We start from the raw sequence: 12,136 nt of genomic DNA, 5'->3' as shown, positions 1-12,136 counted from the left end.
AAAAGTACCGTGTTATACGGGGGATGGTACCAATTCTTGAACCGTGTTAGAGTGAATCCGTGCTATAGAAGTGCCGTGTTATACGGGGGTTACCTGTATATGAAATGGAAACATCCTCAATCACTGACAAAGAAAAAGTTCAAAAGTCAACCATCAGCTGGAAAATTGATGCTTACAGTTTTCTGGGATTCTCAAAGGCCAGTATTGAAACATTATTAAGAAAAAAGTTCAACAATCAACAGTGCTTATTACAGTGAGATGTTCACTGAAGAACTGACACCTGCAATTCAGACAAAATGCAGATGACTGTTCTATTGTTGCATGATAATGCACATCCACATGCCACTGCCCACACTGTCAATACTCTACAGAAACTTCATTGTGAAGTGTTGGATCATCTTCCCTGTAATCCTGATCTCACTTAATCAGACTATCACCTGTTTGGTTACCTTAAAGAAGACCTACAAGGATGGAGACTCATGTCTGATGAAGAAGTGAAGAGCAATGCATTTGTGGCTCACAGCTCAGCCAAAATCTTTAATGAGGGAATATAAAAGCTTGTTGACAGATGGACAAAGTGTATTGACTTAATCATTTTGTAATTAATAAAGATGTTATTTAAATAAACTACTTTTACTTTATCAATTTATATGTTTAAGAAATATGCAGCTACTGACTTATGAAAATGATATTCATTTCTTGGGTATTGTTATGCAACTGTTTAAATTATTGATGTGAGTTTCATTTATTGTCTTCAAATAATCATTTGATAGTTTTTAAAGTTTATTTTTACATATTTTCATTTAATCAACAATTTTTTGTATTAACCAATTAATCATATAATGCTTGAATACTTTCAAAAAATAACTATCAAAATATCAATAAAAAATATTTACCTTTTCATGTTCTTTCTGATAAGTTGATTTAACTGTTAAGTCAGGTTCATCTTTTTCATCTTCATTATCACTTTCATCTGATATTACAGATTCTATTTTACTTTCTTTTATATCATTCATTTCTTCATCATCCACATCTCTTGTATCATACATACTAGCAAACATTTTGAAATTAAATTGTTATACATTATATTTAATTAATTAAATGTAATTCTATTAATTGATCATGTCACAAGAAAAGCTAATCAAATTGGTAGAACTTAGTTAAAAAAAATAATTTTATTCTAATATTAAACAATTTTATTTATTACAGTAGAAACTTGTTTTAACAGATCGCAGAACAATGGATTTCTCAGAAAAACAGATTTTTTCACTAGGTCCCACTAAATCAATGTAATTTTACCTCCTTTTAGTGGATCTGTAACTCAGAATAATGGATTTTTTTTCTAGCCCCATCTATTGTAAACTTTGCATTTTTTTTTTTCAGCAGTTAGTTAATATTTGGATGTTTCTGGGAATTTGTAGAGTTCAATGATGCACTTGTTACATCTGGCATATGTACATTGAAGATTTGTTCAAAGAGAGTTGGCAGGCAGATACAATTAAGGAAGAGCCATCTGGTGAACATTCAGACATTGGTCCAAGTGTAGTGCCAAAATTTAGCAAAGCCATCAAGTCTTTCCAAGTTTGAAGATCCTCCTGGTGAGTTTCAGCATAAATGAACAGGCTGTATTGTACAGTACAGTACATGACATTGCTAATATCAAGTGGTTGTTGTATTCAATAGATAGAAAATCAGCATCAAAATAGCAACAAACCAAGATAAACAAGTTTTTTACAAATCAAAGTCAAGTGAAGTACTAATGAGCCTAAATAGCCTAATTTGCTTCTTTTTGTGCTTACAGTATATTAGTTATGTGCCAGATCATTAAAAATGTATATCCGCGGATACAGATACGGATCATTAGTGTCTAGATCTGCGGATATGGATATGGATCTCAACTTTTGTACTCAATCGGCGCCTGTGCTTGTGACCTTGGACTGATAGTTGACGTTTTGCGTTAGTAATGCGACATGTTTTGACTTATACTGTGCGTGTTTTTGTTTATAGTTTAGTGTGACACGGGGTAGCATAGATTACATTTGTATCTTTGGAGAGGGTTGAGTTAAATTAAAATAAAAACAATGTCGACAAAAAAGTTTAGTAGTGTAATATGGAAATATTTTACGATAGTAAATGAATTTTGAATGATAAAATTTTTGCAATATGAATGTGCCAAATATATGATTTTAAGAAATAAAAAGTGATTTGAATTGAAGTTATTAGGATTTTATTGCTACCTATCTTTAAAATTTCATGTAAGTAATGAAATTCATTAAGATAAAAGATCCGTTAAAAATCAGCTAAAAAGTAACAGATACAGATCTTTTTTTCCCTCGGATATCCGGCACATCACTACAGTATATACAGTTTCTGTCAGCTTTGTCATACACACATGTATGGTATAATATACAATCTTGTAACATACATTTTTCTATAAAATAGAGACTTCAAGAGATTGAACAATTCAAGTACAGGTATTTCTTATACATAGAGGGTTAAATAATGAATAATTTCCTGGATGGACAAGAAATATGTTATTCACAATGTAATTGGTTCTCAAAACAATAGATGAATTTTGATGGTCTGAGTGATCCATTAAAATGAGATTCTACTGTATTATTAACTACTAATTATACTAGTATATATACAAAAAAACTGGAATCATAGGACAAATTAACTTAATACTTTCTATATTCCAGTAAAAACAAGATTTAATCAAAACACATGTTTTTGGCCTTATTCAATAGGCCTTCTTCAGGTCACAATCTTTTGAACACACTCCACAAGACTGTAACCTAAAGAAGACCTAGCAAAGAAGGATGAAAACATTTGTGTTTTGATTAAATCTTGTTTTTGTTGGAATGTAGAAGATATTGAATTAATTTGTACTAATTATACTATTATTAATAACATTAATAATTATATTTTTATTCTAGTATTAAATAAAATTATATTAGGATAATTAATTTTAAAAAAGTTTTTTAATACAGCAAATATGAGTTGTTTTATCTTATTAGAATATTATTATAGAAAAATATATCAATATATCCAAAATTATCTTATTTAGCAAACATTTTAATGTTATTAATGTGTAGTGATAAGGATAATTATGTTTTCATACTTAATGATTCATATAATAATTTGATAAATCATCTGATTTTATTTAACATGAAAAAACTTTAAAATTATAAACCCAACTATAACTGATAGCATTCACAATTAACATTCTAATATCCATTTGCATCAATATATTAGATCATTGTTACAGTATCAATTTATCAGAAAGTAACATATCTCTAGATGTAATTGTAGATTCTGAACACATTAATCCAAGAAAAAAACCATTTACTGACTCCTATATATGTATAAAGTAAAATTTTTTAGTTAATTGTAAACCATGGAGTCATACAATTTACTTAAAATAATGAAGACAGAGACAACAGTGGAAATTTATAGGTTTACAATTTTTTCAAATTGCTGCCCAATTACGTATATTTAAGATACAGATCTTAAATATACTTAATGAGTATATAATTAGTTAAATATAATTATCTACTTATCAACTGTTAGATTTGAAATGAAAACATTACAAATTTGATTTTTAATACCTTTTTACAATATCTTCTTGACAAAATGTCTATTAATGCACTGGATATCATAAAACTGACTTAACTTTGCTAACAATAAGTCTATTCAGTTCTTATTTATTAAAATTAGACAGTTATTTACTTAAATTGTTACATTTTTGTTAAGTTATAATTTGACTGATATATTTCACTCTTATTATGGAATAAAATACATCAGACAGTATTATATTGTTATGAAAAACATTATTATTAAAGAATAAATTATATCATAACTATTTCATATGTATGTAAATTGGATCCCATAATTAACAAAAACTATAATGAAATCCTTAATTTCCTTCATTAACAGCAGTCCTAAAGTCCAAAACAAACAAAATCTAAATGCAATAGTACCAAAAAGGCACAAAGGTAAAACATCAAATTCTTGCAACCCAGGCTGCAAAGATAATCAAGTTTTACCAGTTCCGAGATGTCCCAAGCTATTGGATGTCACCTATTATATAGTTCCGAGATGTCCCAAGCTATTGGATGTCACCTATTATATAGTTCCGAGATGTCCCAAGCTATTGGATGTCCACTAGCTTCAGGTGATGTGCCAGTTCTATTCAATTTCCCATAGAAATCAACAAATCAAAGAAGGGTTCTGTGAGTAAAGTGTTCAACATGGACAGAGATCGAACACTTCACATTAGGAAGTTGCTTTATATCCACCAGTTTTATGTGCAGTAGAGCATCGATTAGCCAAATGTCAATCAACCAAAATGTTGGTTAACCGAAAGCGTTCCAGTTGGACTGTGTCGTGCTGAATCGAATGTTTTTGATACTAGATTAACTTTTTAAACAGAATATTTTTGTTTTTATATTTTTCAATATATTTATTTTGTTTGTACAAAATAAAGAAATAATTTTTAATCATACAATAGCCACAATTATAAAAATTTTTATTAGGCTTAACACTGATGAAAATTCAATGCAAAGCAAAACACAATGGAGAAAAATTTAAACATGGGATATATTAATATACTATTCTTGGACTATACTGATATACTATATTAATAATGTATTTTTTCGTACATAATTGGTTATCTGGAAAATCGATTTTCCAAACAACTCCAGTCCCCAATTGATTCAGATAATCGATGCTCTACTGTACTACCAAAAAATCAATTGGTAAAATGGGAACTGTAGATTTTAAAAAGATCAAGGAACAGAGAGACATGTAACATCACCAAGGTGCTTCACCTCACAAGACTGTTTCTAATTACCATAAATGCATAAAATTTTACTGTTCATTAATACTTTCTGTAACCAGAAATGTTCACCAACATTAAAATCATTTGTTCATTTTAACAGATGGTGTAGATGAGCATTCTTCTGGGTCCTTGCAACACATCTTGCTAGCCATACAAGTTAACCACATTTTGGCCAAAACCCAAGAAAAACTACAAAAGTGAAACCAAAAACTGCTCTCCATTGAGATATAAACCCCGTAACTCCACATATGATTAGCTAATCTAATTTTTTTCTTTTTAAATTAATTCAAACTTCTTGAAGTTGTCTTTCGCGTGATTAAAAACTTATAATAAAATAGATTTATATCAATATTTCTATTTAAATAAACAGTGATTTTTATTTCATAGCAAGAATGATTGTATTTACTTTTAAAATATTTTCTTCTATATCAGAAAATGCTTATTATTATTTTGTTCAAGTTAACCATACTAATGTTGGCATTTCTTATCTGTATTTTGTATTCTAAAAAAATATAAATATTAAAAATTGAATTGTGACTATTTACAAAAAAATTATAATTTTTTTTTGTGGTGTGTTAAAAAGGATGAAAGATAGACTCAAAAAAAATTTTATAATTTTTTTGTAAATAGTCACAATTCAATTTTTAATTGAAGATATCCTGGGTTGTTCGTGTTATCATGTATGCTGTTATGCAAATATAAATATATTTATTAACTTGTATATTATATATCATTTAATATACACATAAGTATTTTAACTAATTTTTAACATAAAAATTATAAAATATTTAATAATAATAATGTTTTAAATTTAACTAACTCATTATTTTCCAATTCTTCTCCTTCAGATTCTTCTTGATCAGATTCTGATGGCATATCATCATCATCATCTTCTTCTTCTGGATTATCATCCTGTTCCTGGGCTTCATCAGTGTCATATTCCTCTGCATTATCATGCTCTATTTGAAAATCTTCAGTTTTATCCTCTTCTTGAATATCTTCATTATTTGGCATATCAAAGAAATCTTTATATGTAGCATTTCGAGCTGACTTAAAATTAAAATATTCTTTTCAGAAATTAAGGATACAAAATAAGTTATAATGTTAAAAATTGTTATTAAAATAATTAAGAAAGTTTTGAGATAAAACTCAAAATTTATTATTTCAATGCATAATACTTTATAGGAAAAAAGAAAACAAATACAAAACAATATTCTATCAAGGAAATAATACAAGAACATATAAAAAAAAAGTAATATAGAACAAATTTTGAGCAACTTTTAATTTGAAAAAATTATACAAATATCATTTTATATAATTTTATATCAATCAATTCTTTATTAACTTAAAAAATGTTTCCTTTATCAAGGGAGAATGTATAAATAAATTAAAATATAAATTTCTATTCTTTATATTTTACTCAAAGTAACTAATTTATGCACTGTACTTTGAATATAACACACTTTTTTAATTAGTTAAATTATTTACATAAACAGGAATTTAATGAAATTTGCATATTTTTAACTGAAAAGTATTAAGTTTTGCAATTTGTATAAATTAAACTTTTCAACTGAATGACTATATTTACACGAATTTTATTGCATGTGAACATAAACATTTCTTATTTTACTTTTTCACCTAATTTCGTAAGTCAAAGCTAAAAAATTTGAACATTAATTTTAATAAAAGAAAATTTCAAAAATAAATTATTGTATACAAATTATAATTGAAATATTAATATAATTTGGATAAAAAATAACAATTAGCAATCTTTGTTTGCAATAATGATTTTCATTCAGTTATAGTTATGATATTATTATTCAATTATTTATGAGATTATTCAATAATAATTTATATTGAATATAATCGATAATAATTTTCCAATGCAATGCTATTATTAAAAGGAAGTTTTATAATTATATTAAATGCTATTTTATCTGCAGTAATTGCTATATAAAAATAATTTTTAAATAGAATTTATTTATATTCACATTTTAAAAAAAATTTGCATATGAAACATGAGATTAAATAATATAAATTAAATTAAAAAATAAAGAATTATTATTATTAACATTACAAAAATAATTACTATTTCATCATCACTATCTGATGAGATATCTTCAAAGTAATCAATAAAATCTTCATCTGATGAATCATCATCACTCTGTTCTTTAGATTCTTTTAAATCTTCGCTATTTAAAAATTCTTCAAGTTCTGATAATTTAAAGAACTTATCATCAACAATAGATGTTGATAATGATGGCAAAAATCTAACTTTCTTAATTTCATTTTTCTTTGAACTTCTACTTTTCACCTTTTCTTTTCCAAGTTTATTTAATAATTTTTCTTTCTTTTCAGTGGTTTCATGTGGTATATTTCTTAATTTAATAGCAGTATGAGACTTAGACAATATTGAAATATTCTTTGATAAATGACTAAGAAATGGCTTATTTTGTAATTCAATTTGTTGCCAGATCTGCTCCTCATCAAAATCTTTTATTACTAATCTTTGTAAAGCAGATTTAATAACATGTTTTGTTACAGGTTCTGAACATTTTCCAAGATCATATAAAGTTTTTGCAACTTTCCTGAAGTTTACAGAATGCTGTGCTTGAGAACTGAAAACAAAAATCAAAACTACTTTAGTATTTTTTTCAATATGTTTAAAATACTCTAAATATAATTAGGATACAATTATAATTAACAATCGCTGATAAACAATTTGTTATCATTATAAAAATTATTATTTAGTAATGTTTATTTTGGGAGTTACACAGAAATAACTTTTCATAATCAATACAAACTTCCAAACTCTTGATAGTTCTCCTTTCAAATTAAAAAAATCCTATAGGAATAAATTAGTAGAAATCATAATAAATGTAATAATCAAAATTGTATAATAATATTTCAAGAATTTATTTGTGTTAAAAGCTATTATTATATACAGTAATACCCTGAACTTACGCGATAGGTGGGACCGAGTGATAATCGCGTAAGTCAAATTCGCGTAAGTCGGGGTATAATTTCGCAATTTGTGTAAAATCCAAATCGGATGTACGTAAGCTAATAAATGTTCTCATTAATCTTATCTCGTCTTTTGACTCGTTCACGGTTACAAGAAATCACCACATATTATCTCTCAAGTCTCCGTAGATATAACGAACACAGAAAAAATTACACAAAATAAATTATAGCTATGTGTCGATTCTGTGCGACACATCCGAACATGTAAGCTGAACAATAGTGTGGGGGGAGTGAGTAATCAAGAGTTGCGTGGCGCTCAAACAAAAGACGAATCGACGAGATTTGAAAATCGCGTAACTCCGGGTTCGCGTAAGTCGGGGTAGCATAAGTCAAGGTATTACTGTACACTAAATATACATTTTGCAATTTATTTTACCATTCTTATTAAATTTGTTATATATTTACAAATAATCTGTTAATTTCTTCCTTGATCTCAGTGATTCTTCTCTCTCTTTGAAAGTATTCTCACAAAAGTGTTTAATATTAAATTTTCAGTTTTCAAAGATATCAAATGTAAACATTTAGTCAATCATGTTTTTACTATACAGAAGTTTGTTAATGCAGCATCTGAAAATTTGGAATGCACCATCTAACTGTAATTTGGTAAACTATACACATTCCACATTATGTTCTGCTAACCAGCATGTATAACTAATATATTTTCTTTCCCACAGGCAAATATGAAAGACAATGACCTAAAAACAGGTTTCTCATATTGAGTATGTGTAGCTTTTGTAAATCATATGAATACAATATATGTCCAGAAAATAATTATTATATGCACATGAATCATTATGAATGTTAATTTTGTGCAAAAATGTGATCATTAATGTTTTTGCAAGTTTTTCAAAATACAGTATAAATCATGCACTATATCTTTAGAATCATTAAAGAGTGTGCTTAGACAAATTAGAAGCATACAGCTGTGTTTGCTAGTACGGAATATACAATAACATCTGTAACATTCAAATCATAGAGAATAATAGAAAAATCAAAAGAACTTACTATTATACACAGGGATGAATACTCTAACAAACTCATGGAGCACATAATAAACACCAAGTATTAAATATTACCTAAACACTCAACATATATTTCCCATTCACTGAAGAACTTATGAAAGAAGAAACATGTCCTCCCTCCCATTAGAAACTCAGTTTTACTTAATACTTGTTCAGTATCCATAATTTCTGAATACATTAAATAAAACCCACAAATTTACTGGTTATAGCTGTATATTCGTTTGTGAATGGTTGTCTCTTTAATCCAATGTATTCTTTCAGTAAACTATCTTACAGCATCAAGTTAATGAATTCTTTTATTATATTTTTACATATGCATTTCGAACTGGTTTCATATTTCCAGTTCCAAAAGCATATGTTAATTATAATAAAAGAATTCATTAACCTGATGCTGTAAGATAGTCTACCGAAAGAATACATCGGATTAAAGAGACAACCATTCACAAAACCCACAAAGTTGATTGGGATATCTACCCCATCATGCAGAAATGTTCAAGTTGGAATGAATCTTGCATTGTATGCTGAAAAATAACATGATGCCTTTCAATTACACAATTAACAAACGTTTATAAATATAACAAACACACAATTAACAACAACCAGAAATGATTTGAGATGACCAAAGATGTCTCCTTTGGTCACTTTGGTCTTGGAAGATTGACTAGAAACATCTGACTTCAAAAAATTATATCCATCACTACAAACTGAACCTGCTTTCCTCTACACAAGACAAAAACCTTTAGCAATTGGTACCTTTAAAAGAATGTTCTTTATGGACATCTATGAAATGCTACATATAATAAATTGTATAGCAAGCATGTTTTACATTTAACAGGAAATTCTAGACAAAATATAGGTCTACCCATGGGCTCCCCCCACTGGTACAGTTGCCAAGATTGACAGAAAGCTGAGAGAAAGCCTTACATCATCTTAAGGCACATAGTAAACTTTACAAAAATAGATGATATCCTGATAATTTGGAAAGGGGGAAGTAAAGCAAAAGACCTCAACAACAACTTATCTGATAACTCATTGGGGATAAAACTTGTAGAGACCAGACAAACCAATATGAGGTCTATTTTCTTGATAAATATAAAATCACTGTATATTGGAAGACAACTTATCAACATAGCTACATCCTGTGTATCTCTGCTGACTAGGAAAATTGTTTTTTTGTGTTTCATCAAAGCTAACAGATAGCTTTCCTTCCATGCTCTACTGGAATGCTCTCAGATCATAATTTAAAAAAATTCATTTTTTTGCACAGCATACCTTCTAAACTTATCATCATGGATTGAAACTAAGATAACTATAAATATATTCCCTACCAAGACCTTCTACGAAACTGGATCTGAGGTTTGCCTTTCACATCTTGGAAAATCTACCCATAAAATTAATGTAAAGAATAGCAAAAATGAATAATAGAACATTGGAAATGGAATGTCTCCATTTTTAACACTCTACAGAATGATAAAGAAAAGACATTTGGAAATAAGCAGAGTATATCAAATTCTGATCCACGACAGAAAAAGATAGGAACATACTGTATTTCTGAACATCAGAGAGATACAGAAATGGATATGGACACTACCACCCTGGAATAAATGCTGTTGGACAGAGACTTTAACACCATATGGGACAGGTTGGTTGAGCATCTTTGATCTGGAACCAACCACCTTACTACCATGTGGATGTATGAGAAAAGCTTAGCAATTAATGTAATCAATCACAGAGACTCTGGCAGCTTAGCAATATCTTGGAAGTAGCTAACACTCTAACTAACCATCATAGAGTCCCATTAATGGGACTCCACAGTGGTACTCCACAAGATGATAACATCACCTCATTTTATTTTAATTTAATTTATTACTGTTAATAATCTGTATGTCTTTTTATTTATTTTATATTATATTCAAAATATCTGAACATTTTATTTGGATTCTCATAATGTATTTTTGTTCATTTCGATACTTATGGTTTAAGAGGATGACAGTCGAAAATAGCGATCAAAGTCGCAATTTTGAATGAAAATATCAAAATAACAATAGACTAGTAAATTTAAATCTAAAAAGAAGAAAATTTACTGATAAGGTTGTAAAAATGAAAAAAAATCAATTAAGATGATAGATATTGCCTATTTGCCATATACACTACAAAACAATTTGCATATTCAAGTGGTTTATTATTACAGTGGTGAAATTTTGTTATATCTTTATAAATCGTAATTTATTGTTTGATTTAACAATTTTATTAAATTTGACAAATAAAAAATTGCATTATTCGGAAAAAATGCTATTTCCGACTGGCGTCCTCTTAACCCATAAGTACCCATAGTTTTAGAATAAATAATAAAATGTTAAATGTATCAAAGATAACTGTAATGATTATTTTTGTAATAAGTTGATAATATTTAAAATGAAAGCAAATTCAGCTTGCATTTTTTGTGATCAACTCATAACATGGAAAAAGTATTGATTATAGTGGATCAAATATGTATTTCATAAATACAAATAGTACATTGAAAACAATGCTAGATATAAATGTAAATAATTTTATGGAATATGGATAAAAAAATACCAAAAATACTTATTCTGTTGATTAACTTAAAAACTTAACATTTGTCATTTCAAGTATTTCTTTTTGGAGTTTCAGAAAGTCTGTCACGTTATACACGCTTTAAAATGTTTAAATTCAACAATTTAAACTGTTTCACGTATCCATTATAATAAAAACTCTCAGAATAGAAATTTTCATGTTCACCATCGTGAAAATTGCAACCATCACGCTCAAATACTTGCATGTGTCAATGAAGCTATACTTAAATTTAACATTATAATATATTGTAAATAATATACCTTAAATACTGATCTAGATTTTTTGTTAATGACGAAAATTCCTTAATTACTTCTTTAATGTTAGGTTTATCCGGCATCTTTCGTTTTACACGTGATTCTTCCTGTGAAAATAAAGTTTCTCTGCGCCACCTAACGCTAAAAATAGATAAAACATTTTTAAAATTTTTAAATTTTGGATAAAAATTTTTCCTGTAGAAAATATATTTTATTAAGGTGACCAACTTTTTTACAATGAAAAGCAGGACACTAATAAATTGAAGGAAAAAATATCGTAAATAAAAAACATTTTATTCATTGCAACAATAATACACTATAATAATCTCTACTGCATGCATAGGTGCTGTTTTGTTTCAATAAGAAGTAAACAAAGCATTTGCGCGCGCTCTCTCTCTCTC

The 12,136-nt window shown here is 27.8% G+C and overlaps 1 protein-coding gene across 1 annotated transcript; it reads right to left on the bottom strand.

Annotated features, from left to right (window-relative positions):
* Window positions 1-841: 841 nt before the first annotated feature.
* LOC111637736 (U3 small nucleolar ribonucleoprotein protein MPP10-like) lies at window positions 842-11,876 on the bottom strand. The gene is made up of 4 exons (XM_023383300.1): window positions 11,742-11,876; window positions 6,930-7,458; window positions 5,661-5,890; window positions 842-1,050 (listed from the first exon to the last, which is right to left on the bottom strand). Exons 1-4 carry the CDS (start codon window positions 11,816-11,818, stop codon window positions 879-881), a joined length of 1,008 nt encoding a protein of 335 aa, XP_023239068.1. The 5' UTR covers window positions 11,819-11,876; the 3' UTR covers window positions 842-878.
* Window positions 11,877-12,136: the final 260 nt, after the last annotated feature.

This window comes from Centruroides sculpturatus, unplaced genomic scaffold, assembly GCF_000671375.1.
Source record: "Centruroides sculpturatus isolate CEXI.00-Female unplaced genomic scaffold, Cexi_2.0 scaffold1166, whole genome shotgun sequence".
Lineage (NCBI taxonomy): Eukaryota > Metazoa > Arthropoda > Arachnida > Scorpiones > Buthidae > Centruroides > Centruroides sculpturatus.
This window is presented reverse-complemented; position numbering and strand designations above follow the sequence as displayed.

Bases quoted from the DNA above. Each gene is read 5' to 3' on its own strand.
- LOC111637736 (XM_023383300.1), bottom strand. From the start codon at position 11,818: ATGCCGGATAAACCTAACATTAAAGAAGTAATTAAGGAATTTTCGTCA. The intron at 7,459-11,741 runs GTATATTATTTA...TTTTGTTTTCAG, and splicing joins AATCTAGATCAGTATTTAAG to TTCTCAAGCACAGCATTCTG. The intron at 1,051-5,660 runs GTTAGTTAAATT...AATGTTTGCTAG, and splicing joins GAAGAATTGGAAAATAATGA to TATGTATGATACAAGAGATG.